Genomic DNA, 18,289 nt, shown 5'->3' on the forward strand with positions numbered 1-18,289 from the left:
TGCACTTATGCACGCCCCTTAAGATGTAACAAAATGTTTTATTTATTTTGTTTATTTTTGTTTTGTCAAGTATGTATTGGTGGTATACAAAGATATAATAATATCCATATACATGATACTAATAAAAGAGAAACATTAGGACAGGGGACGGAAGGCACTCTGGTGCACTTATGCACAACCCTTACTAACCTCTTAGGAATCGGGAGAGGTTAGCAGTGGATAGTGTAAGGGCAAAGTTTTGGGGATTAGGTGATGATACTACAGAGTCTGGTAGTGAGTTCCATGAATCAACTATTCAGTTACTAAAGTCGTATTTCGTGCAGTCGAGTTTAGAGCGGTTTGCTTTAAGTTTGTATCTGTTGTGTGCTCTTGTGTTGTTGCGGTTGAAGTAGTTATTGACAGTTGCAGCAGATGATTTTATAGGCAATGCTTAGGTCGTGTTTAAGGCGACGTAGTTCTAAGCTTTCTAAACCTAGGATTGTAAGTGTAGTTGTGTAGGGTATTCTGTTGCGAGTGGAGGAAGGCTCTTCCAGTAAAGTATCTCTGGACATTTTCTAGAATTTGGCCTACACCAGATCAAATCATCAGCTCTACAGGATGGCTACAACTGCTTTTATTGAGACTATCATAACACAATCTTGCTCATCTTATTGTGCTATATTTCCCCCCTGTTTATTCTTCTTCTTCTTGCATTGCAATAGATTAGGAAGATAATCTGCCTGAGCACCTTCTGAGTATTATTGATGTTGCAAAGCATTCCGATTTGTATTAAATTTTTGCATATTAATAGCAGTGCCAGACTGCTATTGACAGAGTGAAGGTAACTATGAAATAGAAATCTTTCAATGAAGACTTTTATGGGCTTCCGATATGCAATACAAACCCTGTAATGGCTCCAAATATTGGTAGTAGAAAGAAAACATCAGCTTTAAGGATGAAATCTGAGGAATGTCTATTCAATATATTGGACACTGTGGAAATGCAGAAACCCTGACATCAAAAGGACCTTTGCTAGCTCTGCAAACCATAACCATTTAAAACTGGAAGTATTTATGGGCATTATCTAAGGCTCCAAAGTAATTCTTTGCAATAAATGAGAATATTTGTTTTCTAAATCCTACAATTTTGAGCTAGTTTACCCTGGCAGTAAACGCTTTTACTTCCTACAGCAACAAAATTTCCCCAGCTCTAGGTACTGTACAATTTGGATGGCTGGGGATACCCAGATGACCTGCTCAGTGATCTACTGTCTAAAATAGGACTTCCTGAACTGTGTGGCGTATGTCTCTTGGGGAGCTGCAAACAGAGACCAGAAAAAGTATGAAGATTTTTAGTATTAGATTGCTATAATAATTCCATTTTTTTCCAAAGTTTCATTGTATTCTTTTCACTGTTCATTCATGTTCATTTTGATGTTTGGGTAGGGATTTGTGTAGGGGTGGATTCTGGGTTTTTTTTGCTGCTGGTTTGCTCCTTGATGCTGTTGTGGTTAGCTCTGCCCCAGCTCCTGCCCCAAGGAATACGCAGGTGGATGTGGGGGAAACATCCACATGCCACAGGCCTGTTTTGCTCCCGATGGAATCTGCCGACAAAGCCTCCTCTGACCAAGGAAGCGTGAGTGACAGGGAAGAGGGGAGTTTGACAGATAGCCCAGGAGGTGATCAATCATCTGTATCATCCCTGGATTCTGAACAAGAATTAATGACACATCCACGCACATGTAGAGTGATGCATAGGAGACAACAACTGAAGGATTATTACAAGAGAAAATGAGTCCACCTGTGGTTGGGTGGGGCTGCTGTAATTAGTGCTACAGATAAAAGTGCAGCTTGGTGTTTTAGCTTCATGGCAGTTTATCTGATTCATTGTTTCCTCAAGATCGTGGTTTTTGTGCTGTGCAAGATTGTGTGTGGACTCTCTGGACTTTAGAATTGGACTCAGTTTCCCAGTTTGTTTGTTTATTTATTTATTTATTATTTAGATTTGTATGCCGCCCCTCTCCGCGGACTCGGGGCGGCTATTGGGTGAACAATTGGATTGCATTTAACCTATGCCTTGTGTGTACCAGAAAATCCCTTTGACAGTTAAAAAGGGAGCTGTTTCTGTTTTTCTGTTTATAAAAACTTTTGGGTTTTCCTTTTATCGTGTGGTGTGTGTCTTCCTGGACTAATTACCCTGTAATTACGGGCAGTTGAAACACGGCGGCAGAACAGATGCGCCACGTGGGCACATGCACATTGCTAAAAAAAGAGAGCTTCTGTCCATGCGCAGAACCAAAAAACAAGACGGCAGCCCCTACAGAGCCTCCAAAAGAGATGGTACAAGAATATGGCAGGCCTGGGTCTCTGCCAGTTCCAGCGACCCAGGCTGCCAAGTTACTACCAGTTCCATAGAACTGGTCTGAACCGGGAGCTGAACTCGGGAGGTGTGTTCGTTAAAATTATACTAAAGGAAGGTATGAAGACAAAGGTTTAATCTGATCTAAAATGGATCTAAAATAGATCAGAGATACCCTGAAATAAGTCAATAAATTTAACAAATTACTACATTAATAAATTATCTAGAAGGAAACCTGTGAGTTATTCGTAATCCAGTTAGGATGGTTTTGAGTATCTTTCATTGGACTTTTTTTGCTCAACCTTCAGAGTTATCCAAGCTCACAATTTCTCAAGAACATAGCAGCAATTAAATTGGTGTCGTTCCATTTAATGCAACTTGGGGTCAGATTTTGCAATAGGATTTCAACTCAGCTTTAAACAAACAGGCTTAATTCTGGGAAAGAAGCCAGATCTTGTTAAAGGTTGAAGAGCAGTTTCAGAAAATTTCAGCTTCAGGGAGCCAAGAGGGGGAAACCCTCTAAGTGGGTGGTTCTAATCCTTTTGTGCTATTTGTTTTCAATTTAGTTCTTAACAAGAAGCATTTGCTGTGTGGTGACTTGTGATACCACATTTGATATTCATTGATGATGACATTTTCTTTATTAATTCCAGCGGCGGTAACATTAATCTGTGTCTTGATAGGGATAATATTCAGAAACAGCAAGAAAACTCCCAAGACAGAGCTCAGCACAACCAGCAAAAAGGCAGTGCCTGGCCCATGGAGAGAAGAAGATTTAAAAGATGAGACTGATTTACATGCAGAGGAAGAAGGTATGAACAACTATTCCTGGCTGAGAATTGAGGGTGGGGTGGATTTGAAGTTCAACACATCTGGAGAAGAATAGGTTTGGAAAAGCTGCTTTACGTTAATGTTTAACTATTTGTGTTTTGGTATTAATCTGTAACTCCTATGCAGCTGAGAGATCTGGAGTGGTTGAAGAAATGAAATAGCCCTAGCAAGGAGGCAATGGCAAACTATTTCTGAAAAACATTGCCAAGAAAACTGAAGTGACATGTCCAGGCAGTCTCCAAGAATTAGATGTACAGTGGTACCTCTACTTACGAACTTAATTCGTTCCACGACCAGGCTCTTAAGTAGAAAAGTTTGTAAGAAGAAGCAATTTTTCCTATAGGAATCAATGTAAAAACAAATAATGTGTGCGATTAGGAGGGTAGAAGCCCTGTTTCCTCCCAGGAGATTCCTAGAGAGGCCCCATGGAGGTTTCTCCCTGCCTTTTCTGGCCCTCTTTCCTCCCAGAAGATTCCTAGAGAGGCCCCATGGAGATTTCTCCCTGCCTTTTCTGGCCCTCTTTCCTCCCAGAAGATTCCTAGAGAGACCCTATGGAGGATTCTCCCTGCCTTTTCTGGCCCTCTTTCCTCCCAGAAGATTCCTAGAGAGGCCCCATGGAGGATTCTCCCTGCCTTTTCTGGCCCTCTTTCCTCCCAGAAGATTCCTAGAGAGGCCCCATGGAGGCTTCTCCATGCCTTTTCCGATTACAGTTTCCGAGGCTCAGGTTTGTAAGTGGAAAATGGTTCTTGAGAAGAGGCAAAAAAATCTTGAATACCCGGTTCTTATCTAGAAAAGTTCGTAGGTAGAGCCATTTGTAGGTAGAGGTACCACTGTAATTGAACAGGACGGATGTTTACCTTACAGTACAGATAGAGCTGTTCCTCTTGGCTATGCTTCTTTTCTAGATTACCTTGCAACATAGTCTGAGGTCCTCCTTTTTGTTTATGTAGAGTAATAACAGTAACTGATATAGGAAGCTGTGAAGCTGATCTAAGTTATGGGGAAAGAAAGCAGCTTCAGAGTGCATATTATTGACAAAAGTACTTTACCTCTGCATGTTTAATGAGATGTATGTCCCAAAAGTTCAATATAATTTATTCCTAGATGGAGGGCAATGGAATGTGCTTAATCACAAGTAAGGAGCTTTTCCGTGGTGTGCAAATAATTAGATGCAGCTTTTATGCATCCCAAGTCTTTCCTGGTTTAATTTACTAAAAAAAACAACTGAATTTTTCCAAATGTGAGATAGAAAGTGAAAGATATGTCAACCCAACCTGTTCTGATAGGGTGGTTATATACTCAAGGCTGGATGCCTTTCCAGAATGAGCATCGCTGCTTCATGCAGGATTCTGGATTCTCTTGTCCAAAGCACCAACCCCAACATTGGGAGCGTAGCAGCCCTATAAGCTTTACAAACTATCCTTGGAAGAGAATGCAAAATTCCAATGCTACTCCTTCCTCTTATAAAAGATTTTTATAAGAGCCCTCCTCAATCCACAGCTGATCCACAGCTGAGGTTAGAGCAACATCTCTCGGCTTTGACTAAAGGGGCCTTCGCACATATTCACATTGGGTGCCAGTTGCGGCCCTATTTGGATAGGGAGTCTCTACTCACAGTCACTCATGCCCTCATCACCTCGAGGCTCAATTACTGCAGTGCGCTCTACATGGGGCTACCTTTGAGGACCGTTCAGAGGCTTAAGTTAGTCTATAACAGCGTGATCTATTATGGATGTACCTACATACACCATATTACTCCAATTCCACGTGCTGCACTGCTTCCAGTCAATCTCTGATCTCAATTCAAAGTGTTGATCATTACCTACATGGCTTAAGACCAGATTACATATGGATCTGTCTTCTGCCTCACACATCCCAGTGACCAATCAGATCCCACAGAGTTGGCCTTCTCTGGGACCCATCAGCCAAACAATGCCAGCTGGCAGAGCCATGGGGGAGGACCTTCTCTGTGATGGCTCCAGCACTCTGGAACCAGTTTCCCCTGGAGATTTGCATCGCCCCCACTCTCCTGACCTTCCAAAAGGCCCTAAAACATGGCTTTGCCAGCAGGCCTGGGAGGGTCATTGAACACCAACATCTTGTTCCGGCCTATTGATGAATGAGTGATGGATAAATGTTTTTATTGCGGGGTTTGTTAGCTTCATGTTACTGTTGTCCGCTGCTCTGAGTCCATGAGGAGAAGGGCGGCATACAAATGTGATAAAATAAACAAATAAAATAAATTTGAATGAGAGGGGACATCTATTGACTGACTCTTGCTCTGCCCTGTGCTGTCTCTGTTCTTTAACTGAATGGACCCACCAACTAATGTTCTTCTAATGTCTTTCAGGAGTTGGTCTTCCTTGGAATTTCCTTATATTCATTGCATAGGCACTAGCCCTAATATATATTATATTTAAGAATACTTACGGAACCGCCTCCTACCGCATGAATCCCAGCAACCAGTTAGGTCCCACAGAGTTGGCCTTTTCTGGGTCCCATCAACTAGTAATGTTGCTTGACGGGCCCTAGGGGAAGAGCCTTCTTTGTGGGGGGCCCAGCCCTCTGGAATCAGCTTCCCCTGGAGATTCGTACTGCCCCCACCCTCCTCGCCTTTCGCAAGAGTCTAAAGACTCATTTATGCTGCCAGGCTTGGGGTTATTAGACGCTGCCCCTTGGCCGATTAATGTATGGTGGGTTTGCTGACTGAACAGATATGTGCGCATTTTAATTGGTTTTCTGGTTTTTAGATTTAACTTTTAACTTAATTAATTGGATTTTGATATACATTTTTATATATTGTAAGCCCTTCTGAGTCCTCGGAGAGGGGCAACATGTAAATCTGATTAATAAAATAAAATAATAAATAAATAAAATAGTAGGAGAATGCAAATTCACATACCAAGACTGCTGTGGGCAAAAAAAAAATCTGGGAGAGGGAACCTTGACTTACAAGTTTTCTTCTCTTTTTTAGTTGTTTCCCAGGTTTGGGTTGTGAGGGAGGTAATAGAAACCTTTGCAATGAAAAAACAAGAGACTGGACTGAAGTCATATCCCACAGTGTATTGACTGGTGGGGTACAAAAATGGTGGAAGGTCTTAAGCATAAAACGTATCAGGAAAGACTTAATGAGCTCAATCTGTATAGTCTGGATGACAGAAGGGAAAGGGGGGACATGATCGAAACATTTAAATATGTTAAAGGGTTGAATAAGGTCCAGGAGGGACGTGTTTTTAACAGGAAAGTGAACACAAGAACAAGGGGGCACAATCTGAAGTTAGTTGGGGGGAAGATCAGACGCAACGTGAGAAAATATTATTTTACTGAAAGAGTAGTGGATGCTTGGAACAAACCTCCAGCAGATGTGGTTGGTAAATCCACAGTAACTGAATTTAAACATGCCTGGGATAAACATTTATTTATTTATTTATTTATTTATTTATTCATTCATTCATTCATTCATTCATTTATTTATTCATTTATTCATTTATTCATTTGTCCAATACACAAATACATAGGAAGAAAGATAGACATGTGATAATATAAAAGAGGGTGAAAGTGAACTTAGAGGAGAGGATATATGAAAGGAAGAGAATATATAAGATAGGTGAAAGAAAGGAAAGACAATTGGACAGGGGACGAAAGGCACACCAGTGCACTTATGTACGCCCCTTACTGGCTTCTTAGGAACCTGGAGAGGTCAATCGTGGAGAGTCTAAGGGAGAAGTGTTGGGGGTTAGGGTTTGACACAATTGAGTCCGGTAATGAGTTCCACGCTTTGATAACTCGATTGTTGAAATCATATTTTTTACAGTCAAGTTTGGAGCAGTTAATATTAAGTTTGAATCTGTTGCGTGCTCTTGTGTTATTGCGGTTGAAGCTGAAGCAGTCATTGACCGGTAGGACATTGCAGCATATGATCTTGTGGGCAATACTCAAGTCGTGTTTTAGATCAAATCCAGGATCAAATACAGGAAATAGTACAAGGGCAGGCTAGATGGACCATGAGGTCTTTTTTTAATCTTCTATGTTTCTATGAAAACGTCATATTTGCATTCTATGATCAGCTTTTAGTCATGCTCAGCCAGGTTGATAAAAGCCAGTGGTTCATTGCTTTTAAGCAACCATATGGCTTGGGTGCATTTAGGAGAGGCACTTAATACTGTATGATGGCAGAGTAAAAAAAGAGAAAGCACTTTTTAAAGTCCCGTCAGCATCCAAAGCAAACAACCTTGAGCAGTATTTTCAAAACACTAAATGGCAAGTGTTTTAGGATGATTAATTTTGCTGCTAGGGCCTGTTTTGTTCTCCTATGTTTAACCCATGGATCATTTTACCCTCCTTTATATTTTGATAAGAAAGGTATTTTCTTAAGGATTTATGAACATTGATCATTTGGGACAACAAATGATAACAAATTAAATGGCAAAATAAGAAGCCCTTCTTAGGCACTAAACAAACAGCATGGAGGAACATTGTATATCATTAGCAGCCTTCCTCCACTGATTCTTTTGTTTTGAAATTAAAGAAACGGGAAGCATTTCTATTCTTACACTATTTAGAAAAAAAGAATGTATGTGTAAATGTTCATATTCTCTTTACGTTTACAAACAACCTAAAGGGATAAATCATTCTGCACCTGCTAACATCTTTCATTTTTCTTATGCTTTTTTTAAAAAAAAATTAAAACTGCAGTTTCAACTGCAGAATAGTTGTATACATAGATTTTTTTAAATGATGCAAAAATAAAATTACAGCAATCAGAGCATAACACAACTATTCATCAGCAAACCAGCTATACTGAAAAACAAATCAAGGCAAACTGGGTTGAAAACATTTAAAGGCAAACAGGAACCACTTTGATTGGGTACCAAAGTGATATTATCATAATCATCCCATTCCTGAATTAGCTGTTGCTTCAGTCAACAGCAGCAGTGACACTTCGTCCATTTTGTTCTTCTTCTTCTGCTCATTGGGATTGCTGGAAGTGGCTGAGAAAGGCTTGGACTACAGGATGGAAGTATGACTCTTGGGGCCTGGTGTTTTTCTCAGCACTTGCTGTTAGCTTCCTTCATCCTTTTCTCATGAGAGTAAGGGTCAGTGCTGCTGCACTGAAGAAGCACTTGTGTGACACCTCTCCTTTACTCCAACCTCAATAACCATAACCATGGTGGCTTAGCACAGGAGCTCCATCACCTCTGAGATAGCCATTAAAATGTTTGCCTCAGGACAGAGAGGCAGTGTCTACTTACATTCCTGCATCCAGATATAGTTGGTGTCCAGAGATTGATCAGTCACATACCGTCTATAGCAGGGAAGAAAAATCTTTTCTCTAGGTTTTTAATGTCTACCGGTAGTTCCTACAAATCCATGTTTAAGCAAGCACAAATGAACTACATTGTAATACTTTCCATAGGCCATTCCTGGTCTACACTCATTTTAAAGCAATGGTTCTGCAAGATTATAGTTAGAATAAGGTGACTGGGGGGACAGTCCCGATTTTTGATAGTGTCCTGTGTCCCGTGGGTTTTTTTAAAAAGTCCCGATTTTCCTTTCTCTGGACTGCCCAGAGCAAATAAAGCATTTCCTTTCTCTGGGCACTGGGAGAATCTTCCTCCTCCCGGCGCCCAGAGAAAGGAAATGCTTTATTCACTCTGGGCAGTACAGAGTGAATAAAGTCCAGGCTATGGGTTGCTTTGCGCATGCCCAACAGCAAGAGGGAGAGAGATAGAGAGAGAGAGGGAGGGAGGGAGACAGGGAGGGAGGGAGGGAGGGGGAGAGAGATTGGAGGATCGGAGAGGAGACCGAGCGTGCACCTCTCCACCATTGGGGGTGAAAGAGTGCTGCTTCCAGTATAAGAAGCAACCTGAAAGCAGAACAGGCAAGCTACTTTGCTCTCTTCCCTTGTCTTACTGTTTCTATGCTTTTCAAAACAGGAAAGATAATAAATTGATAGAAGTGCCAGACTGGGAAGCAAACCCCCCCACCCCACCCCGTTGAGGTAAAAGTCTGTACAGATTTTTCAGTCGTCCGTCCCCTTCCCCCCGTCAATGATGTCCCACTTTACCGAAGTTATAATCTGGTCACCTTAAGGTAGAATTGATGTCATTTCCTAGCTCTATATAATATTGAGATGTCAAAAACTGAACTTGCCCTTTTCTGCATGCAGAGTATATCTCAACAAGTATTATTTATTATGATAGTTTTCTATAAATATTACTTGTGTCCTCCAAAATTCTTTGTTGATATACAGTTAAATGCAGGGGTGGGTTCCTCCCGGTTTGGACCACATCGCCTGAACCATTAGTGACCCACTGGTGACATGACAATAGTGTCACAGATCCGATTCGGTCAGTGCCGGTTCATGGGTGCCACCATCTTTTTAAAGGAATTTTCGGTGGAATTTTACATCTTTGGATGACTTCTTCTTCTTTCCCTGTTTTAAAAAGAGCCCGCCCGCCTTCCCCCGGGCTAATAATCACCTTTGTTTCTTTGCCCGAAGCACAGCTGATCAGCTCCTCAGCTGTGTTTCAGGCTGAATCCTGCTATGAAAATGGTGATAAGTGAAATTGCATAAGGAGGCATGGGTGCATGCGAAATGCCATGATGCCCCCTGGTGGCAAAGGTAAGTGGAACCCACCCCGGTTAGATGCAATACTTCAGTGTTTCCCAACCTTGGCAACTTGAAGATATTTTGACGCTGGCTGGGAAATTCTGGGAGTTGAAGTCCAAATATCTTCAAGTTGCCAAGATTGGGAAACACTGCAATACTTAATAGGCCCAAAAATTAGACTTTTTCTTTCCCAGAAAAAAATAATTGAAAATTATTAACAATAATTAATTAATAATTGAAATCCTTTATACTGTTTTGTGTTTATTTTTGTATTATTTCCTCCACCTTCTCCTGAAGATGTCGATGAATGGAATGAATTAGATCACATCCCTTTTTCAATTGAGCGTTACTCTGAAGAAGACATGGTCAAAAGGTCAAAGGATTTTTATGAGCTTCTGAAAAAGCGACGATCTGTCAGATTCATCAGTGATGAGCCGGTTCCAAGAGAAGTAATTGACAATGTGATTAAAACTGCAGGTAGTACTTTTTGTAAATGGATTTCTTGGAAATGATTTAAGTCTAGAGTCTAAATGCCTTCAGAGTGAACAATGTTAGTAAGAAACTGGTACTCTCTGTGAACTCAGTCTTCCTATAATAATTCATATTCTTTTCAGTACCTTTCAAAACCTCTCTCCCAACACGATAGATGATAGATGGATAGATGATGATTATTATTATTTATTGGATTTGTATGCCGCCCCTCTCCGCAGACTCGGGGCGGCTAACAACAATGATAAAAACAGTATGTAGAAATCCAATTAATAAAACAACTAAAAACCCTTATAATAAAACAAAACATACACACAAGCATACCATTTATTTATTTATTTATTATTTGGATTTGTATGCCGCCCTCTCCGAAGACCATGCATAACTTGTAATGGCCTAGGGGGAAGGAATATCTTAACTCCCCCATGCCTGGCGGCATAAATGAGTCTTGAGTAGTTTTTGAAAGACAGGGAGGGTGGGGGCAGTTCTAATCTCCGAGGGGAGTTGGTTCCAGAGGGCCGGGGCCGCCACAGAGAAGGCTCTTCCCCTGGGGCCCGCCAAACGACATTGTTTATTCGATGGGACCCGGAGAAGGCCAACTCTGTGGGACCATATCGGTCACTGGGATTTGTGCGATAGCAGGCGGTTCCGGAGGTGATGGTAGACAGACAGACAGACAGAGAGTCAAAAAGATAGATGCTCTTTTCAATTTACCCCAATAATTCCCGTACTGCCCATTTAACATATGAAAAGAATATGTGTCCATACAGTAAAGTTAAGTAGGAGGTCTACCAAGTTGAATTTAAAATAAATACAATCAATGCTTGCTTGTCATTCTGTACTTGTGTAAGTTGTTTCTCAGTTATAGCACAGGCTTTTGGTATAAAACATGTAGCCTCAGAAAGTGCATCTCTAAGATACAGTAACTATAGGGGAGCTCCTATAAGAGGAAATGGAAAACAAACAGCAGTGTTAAACACATGAATAAGATAATAGTTGGAAGCCGAAGTTATCCCTTATATTGCCTTTATGAGTCACAGGAGCTGCCCCTCTTCCCAAAGCTTTCTCTTCTATGAACAAAATGCCTTACTGAAAATACAACAAGAGCAAATCAGCCAGAACACAGTTGGAAGGTACCTACCAGGTCATCTAGTCCAACCCCCTGCCCAAGCAAGAAGCCCTTACACCTGCCTCTACCTTGAATCGAACTCACAACCTCTTGATTGTGAGGCAAGAGCTCCACCTCTAGGCCATAGCAGCTGGTTATCTAGATCAGTGTTTCCCAACCTTGGCAACTTGAAGAATGCTGGCTGGGGAATTCTGGGAGTTGAAGTCCAGATATCTTCAAGTTGCCAAAGTTGGGAAACACTGATCTAGATCGTGATCTAGCTTTGTTGTTTCATGTTGTGGCAACACATTTACACATTCAAAAGTTATAATCAACTGAAGTTAATCTAACCAACCTGACTAAATGCTGTAATCTTAGCACAGTTGGTTAGATATATCCCAGTTCCAAAAGTGATGAGGTTTAAAGTTGTGAAGTCTACTTTTTCTTTTATTAGGGGAACATCAGGTAACTCCAGTGATGGGCTCCTACGGGAATGGCCAGGAACGCAGTTCCGGTAGCAAAATTTGGAGCTCCATCCCAGAGCACCCAATTTGCACTGAAAGATGTTGAAACAAAATGCATAAGCCACGCCCACAGTGTGGTAGTAAAAATTTTGGTAGCCCATCACTGGGTAGCTCTATTCTTTAATCCAAATATTTCCTTTTTATTCAATTAAAGGAACATCTCCTAGTGGGGCGCATACTGAACCTTGGACCTTTGTGGTTGTCAGCGATAAAGAAGTAAAGCATAAAATCCGTGAAATCATTGAAGAAGAGGAAGAAATGAACTACAAGAAAAGGATGGGAGACAGATGGGTTAATGACATAAAAAAGATGAGGTATCAATAGGATGATTGCTGCAACTTTGAGGGAGTGATCAATATGTTCCTTAGGTTATGGGTATAAGGATCAAATTAAAAGCTAGCCTATTCAGTGTCATTTTTACCTGAGTACTAATACTAAAGATGATCTTTTGTCATAAACATCCATGCATACAATCATTTCATTATATTCAGTTAATCTAATTAATTAATAAATATGTTTTTATTTTAATCTTGAAATTACGGTTAGCAATTTTCTAAAATGGTACCATGCCCCCACTATATATATTTTCTATCAACCTCTTTATGTTTTTAAATATTCCACTATGTATTTTTTCTTAAACATACCAAATTCTACTTTAATTTCTCATCTGGCATTTCCATGGCAACCAATTTTGTTGCAACAGTGATTGAAAAAGTACAAGCCAAAGATGTATCGTCCAGCAAAGGTGCTAAACATAATGTAAGGGGTTTTATTTTCAGGTGGAAAAATAGTAGGTGTTATGTCTGGCAGCTTTCAAAAGGTTTTCTGGAACTTTTGTCATATAATACATTTGCATTTTACAACTAGTGCAAATATTTAATACTAAACAGCTGTTTAAAAATGATTCCTTCTTAGGACAAACTGGATCAAAGAATATTTGGATAGCGCTCCGTACTTGATTCTCATTTTCAAGCAGGTGTATGGAATACTTCCAAATGGGAGAAAGAAAACTCACTACTACAATGAGATCAGTGTTTCTATTGCATGTGGCATCCTTCTCGCTGCCTTAGAGGTATGCTTGCAATTTGGGTAAGAGCAAGAGCACAAAGAAATATAATCAATGTGGAGGATTATGCACAACCATTGTTTTTTTTTTTTAAAAAACACCTGGTTTCACTATACTGTATATTTTATCTTAGACCACTCCTCTGGGCAAAAAGAGGAATTGGTTCTGCCTTAATGGAAAGGTATTTTAGGCTGCACACAAAATATTTGACAGAACATACAGTCTGTTGTAATCTTGGGAGATTGAGGGTTTTCATTTAAATCTGTTGAGGAAGTTTAGAGCAAAGTTAACATACTAAAATTCCATGACAATCTGCCAATGTAATATAATATAAGCACATTTATTCTGTTTCTGAACACTTAATTTATATTGTATATATTTTAGCTTGAGCACTGCAAATAGCAAACTTGGGCCCTTTTTTTCAGCAGCCTGGGCTTCTCCAACTTGTTCTCTGTTTTTGAAAAAGAAAATAAGACTAAACCTACAGTTTGTATAAGGCATATATGGGACTTATCCCTACTTTAAGATACTCAGACTGAGTTATGGATTTATAATGATACTGAATTATAAAGGGCACTGAAAGTGATTTAATGACTATTGTAGCAGAGATAAATTTAAAATCCTATTTATTCATATTAGAGTAGTTCATAAAGAGATTAATATATTGAAACAATATAATAATTGCCAAAAACTAGCATGGATTTGTAAAAGAAAATCTTGCTAGACTAATGTTAACTAGTTTTTTTGATTGTGTAGTTTTTAGTAGATTGTGGGATGCTATATTTATAATATATCTTGACTTGAACAAAGCATTTGATGAACTACTCCAGAACATTCTGATTAACAGAAATGTAAGTAAATTATTAAGTAAAGACTCTATGATAAAACAAGTAAGTGGATGTACAGCTGGTTTGAAAATCATGCTCAAAAACTACTGTTAATAATTCTTTATTAAATTTAAAAATAAATGATTGGCATAAGAATCAATCCCAAATTCTGTAGTCTTTAATATTTTTACTAATGACTTGAATGAAAAAGTGCAAGGAATACCTATAAATTTTTTGATTATCTAACATTGAGTGCAGTGCGATAGCTAATGTCACAGAAATAGAATTCAGAACACTCTTGATATATTAGAGAACTGTAACATGTAACACGACTAAAATCTAATTTATTTAAGATCTAACATATCTCAGCTATTGTTCTGTCGGGCTCTCTGGTAAACTTCTCCCAAAAATTCACAGGTACAAATTTCAGAGACACACACGTTTGAAAATTCAAAACAATGTTCTTTATAATGAAAAGTCACTTAAACTAAGCCCTCTTTTGGTATAGCAAAGAGCACTTGTCTCCAAACAAACTGGTAATTTGTACAAGTCCCTCATCAGTTCTGTGATACTTAGCTTGCAGCTGTGAGGCAATTCACAGTCCTTCCTCTTTCACAAAGTGAAACACACTTTGCTCTGGTTTAGTTTCAAAGCGGGGAAAAATCAGCACACAAAAGGTCAAAGTCAGTAAAGCAGTCACGAAACAACGATCAGATAATCCTCCACAATGGCCAAACCCACAGGCTGCTATTTATAGCAGCCTCACTAATTACCACAGCCCCACCCAACCACAGGTGGCCTCATTTTCTTTGATAATAATCTCTCCGTTGTTGTTGCCTATGCATCGCTCTCCGCATGCGTGGCTGTATCATTAACTCTTGTTCTGAATCCAAGGAAGAGCTAGATAATTGCTCTCCTTCTGAGCTGTCTGCCACACTCTCCTCCTCCCTGTCACTCATGTCTTCTTGGTCAGAGGAGCCTTCATCAGCAGATTCCACCGGGGGGGCAAAACAGGCCTGCAGCATGTGGATGTCTCTCCTACACCCACAGTCCTTGGAGCAGGAGCTGGGCCAGAGCTAACCACAACAGCTATGTTTCAAGGAAGAAGTCCAGGACTTATTTTCTATCATTATAAAATCCAGGCACAAATCAGTGAATTTAAGTAATAAGAAGGAAGATTCCAATTAAATTTTGTGGAAGAGGAATCCAAGCCATAATAGTTTAACATAGAAACTACTTGGCTTTCTTTTGCTTGATGTGTTCAGAAGGAATCCAGGCAAATACAGATTTTTTTATTTTACCTACCTGCACTGCGTGTAGATTAGACTCAATAAAAAGCCCCTTTGAACTCTATTGTTCTATCCAAAATTTAGCCCTTCAATAGCTTCCCCATGCATCCTCAAAGAAAAGCAAAATTGTAGTTTTTGAATGATAGCTTCACATTAGAAGACCTTCGGCATGAGTTGTTGAATTTTTGCCCCTAGCTAAAAGGAGAAATAAATAACAAGAATTATGTATATGGTAAAACAATGAAATATTTCACAAAATCTTTTATTCATAAGTTTTATACACTACAATCCATTTCATCAGAAAGCCACACTATAATAATTTGCTTGTCTTTGTATTATATGATTCTGGGTTTTTAGCAATAGGCTGAATTCCTTTGGAATTAAATATAGCACATGTTGGAATATATATTACAAATTGACATGTATGCATTATTACAATGGCTGGATAAATATGTATGGACATAATGTGATTAATACCTTATGAATTTTATTTGACTGAAGAGTAGGTAATTTTGCATTAACCTGAACAGAAAATAATTGTATTGCATCATAAACATATATTACAGTACACAGTTATGAAAGTATATCAATATTGAATCATATATAATTGCAGTAATTGCACTTTCTGAAGAGATTATGCATGTTCAAACATATACAGTGGTACCTCTACTTAAGAACGCCTCTACTTAAGAACTTTTCTACATAAGACCCGGGTGTTCAAGATTTTTTTGCCTCTTCTTAAGAACTATTTTCTACTTAAGAACCCGAGCCTGGAAAAATTTCCCAGGAAAGTTAAGAGCGGCACAAAGGCCCGGCCAGTTTCCTGCCATTCCCCCTGGGTTTCTCTCTCTGGTGCAGTGTATGGGAGGCAGCCTCGCGCCGGGTATATGGGAGGCGCATGCTCCTCCTTGCCACCTCAGAGTCCCTCTTTTTTTATTTTTAAGCCTTAAAGTTTTGGATTTTTTTGATTCCCCTCTGTTGTGGTTGGCTCTGGGCCGGCATAACACCCTCCCCTCCCCTTCTTCCTTCGGCAGCAACTGTCCTCCTCCTCTTCTTCCTCCTCCTCCTGCCACCCAAATTCTGAGCTTTTATTTCTTTCCTAATGGGTTTGCACACATTATTTGCTTTTACATTGATTCTTATGGGAAAAATTGCTTCTACTTACAATCTTTTCTACTTAAGAAACTGGTCATGCAATGAATTAAGTTCTTAAGTAGAGATACCACTGTACTTACTTTAGATAAACATATACTTACCTATCTATTATCTATGAATCCATCTAATCATTTGTGCAATTGTTTTTATGTCACCTACTCATCAGAGGTTTGCTATATAATAAGAACATGCAAACATTAAACATGTGTAACAAATCCTTAAAGCTGGTTCTCTCTGCAAAATCCTTAAAGAATTGTTTTAGTTTGGCAGCCATCTTAAACAGGGAACGAGTCTCTTGGGCTCAGGGACAAGGTATTCCAGAATGAAATGTTGTAGTGAAAATTTGAAGCATGTAGGTTCTTCAAAGATTTATAGACCATGAGCAAGGTGGGTAAAGAATGCTATGCTTATACAAAGATTTCATATTTTGTTCTCTTTTTGCTTTTAGAATGTGGGCCTGGTGACAGTTACTACTACTCCACTGAACTGTGGCCCGCGCCTAAGGGTTCTGCTTGAGCGTCCACCAAATGAAAAGTTGCTTCTGCTGCTGCCAGTTGGATACCCCAGTAAAGACGCCACTGTGCCAAACTTCTACAGAAAGCCTCTGGATGAGATTATGGTGGTTATATAACCCTGAACATTTGGGAATATACTTTGATATCAGATAAGAACCACCCGAAGAACATTTGTGCTCCTTGATTATTTCTGTAACTCTTCATTCAAATAAACAGACGTGGTTTTGCATCTAAATGTGGATCTATATGTGTTCTGCCGGGCTCTCTGGTAGGAGCCTCCCGAAAATTCAAGGGTACAAATTGCAGACACACACACGTTTGAAAATTCAAAACAATATTCTTTATCACAAAATTCAAAATTGTATTGCAAAGAGCACTCGTCCCAAAACTACCGGGTAGTCTGTACAATTTCCCTTAAGCAGTCATTAAGTACTTAGGTAGCAGCTGTGAAGAAACTTCACACCCATTCTGCTTCCAACGAAGTGAGACACACACACACACACACGTTGCTCTGCTTTGATTTCAAAGGCATGAAAAATCAACTAAGTCCAGAAAACAGCAACACATGATTCATGAAGAACTGTGATCAGATACTCTTTCACAACAGCCAAACCCACACGCTGCTATTTATAGCAGCAGCCCTAATTACTGGAGCCCCACGCAACCACAGGTGGCCTCATTTTTTCTTGTAATAATCCTTCAGTTGTTGTCTCCTATGCATCACTCTACGCATGGGTGGATGTGTCATTAATTCTTGTTCAGAATCCAAGGATGATACAGGTGATTGATCTCCTCCTGGGCTGTCTCCCAAACTCCCCTCTTCCCTGTCACTCATGCTTCCTTGGTCAGAGGAGGTTTCATCATCAGATTCCATCGGGAGCAAAACAGGCCTGTGGCATGTGGATCTCTCCCCCACATCCACCTGCACATTCCTTGGGGAAGGAGCTGGGCCAGAGCTAACCACAACAATATGCATATTTCTTCCGATGTTTCCAGATACCTTAAAAGTTATAATAAAGAAAATATAAGCAATGGAATATAACAGTGAACAATCAAAATGTGATTAAAATAACCATTGGTGAGTATGGTTGGTTATCCCAAGGAAAAAGTTGTGGTGAGATTTTAGTGATTTTACTCAACTGAGTTTCTAATTATATTTAACTTAAATTTAGTTTCTTAATATTTTGAAGGATTTGCTGTGTGTGTGTGTGTGTTTGTGTGTGTGTGCATGCGCGCGCATGTGCATGTGTGTATCCACAGTTCCTTTCCTGAGGCTTGGTCCAAAGATGGCTCAATCACTGTTCTTTAAGGACATCTATGCTCATACAGCCTTAGTTTCATCCTTAAACAAGTCCATTTGTTTTTATCCATACGTGGAATACGTGGAATACGTATTTTCCCAATACAAACCTTCTAGTATCCATGATTTAGTTTGTTTGGGTGGGACTGTCTTAACACTGAGGGAGGTCCAGATCTACTATTGGTAGTATTTTGCACAGATTCCCTACTTCCTAAAGTAGTTTAAGAGTATAATA

At 39.7% G+C, this 18,289-nt stretch overlaps 1 protein-coding gene across 2 annotated transcripts; it reads left to right on the forward strand.

Moving 5' to 3' along the window:
• Window positions 1–2,870: 2,870 nt before the first annotated feature.
• On the forward strand, window positions 2,871–16,989 carry IYD (iodotyrosine deiodinase). 2 transcript variants are annotated; one of them, XM_070740061.1, is made up of 5 exons: window positions 2,871–3,149; window positions 10,079–10,258; window positions 12,057–12,216; window positions 12,818–12,991; window positions 16,688–16,989. In XM_070740061.1, exons 1-5 carry the CDS (start codon window positions 2,963–2,965, stop codon window positions 16,701–16,703), a joined length of 717 nt encoding a protein of 238 aa, XP_070596162.1. In that variant the 5' UTR covers window positions 2,871–2,962; the 3' UTR covers window positions 16,704–16,989. The 2 variants fall into 2 exon arrangements, with proteins under 2 accessions (XP_070596162.1, XP_070596152.1); XM_070740051.1 differs by having other exon boundaries at window positions 12,818–12,974.
• Window positions 16,990–18,289: the final 1,300 nt, after the last annotated feature.

Source organism: Erythrolamprus reginae, chromosome 1 (assembly GCF_031021105.1).
Source record: "Erythrolamprus reginae isolate rEryReg1 chromosome 1, rEryReg1.hap1, whole genome shotgun sequence".
NCBI classification, from domain to species: Eukaryota; Metazoa; Chordata; class Lepidosauria; order Squamata; family Dipsadidae; genus Erythrolamprus; species Erythrolamprus reginae.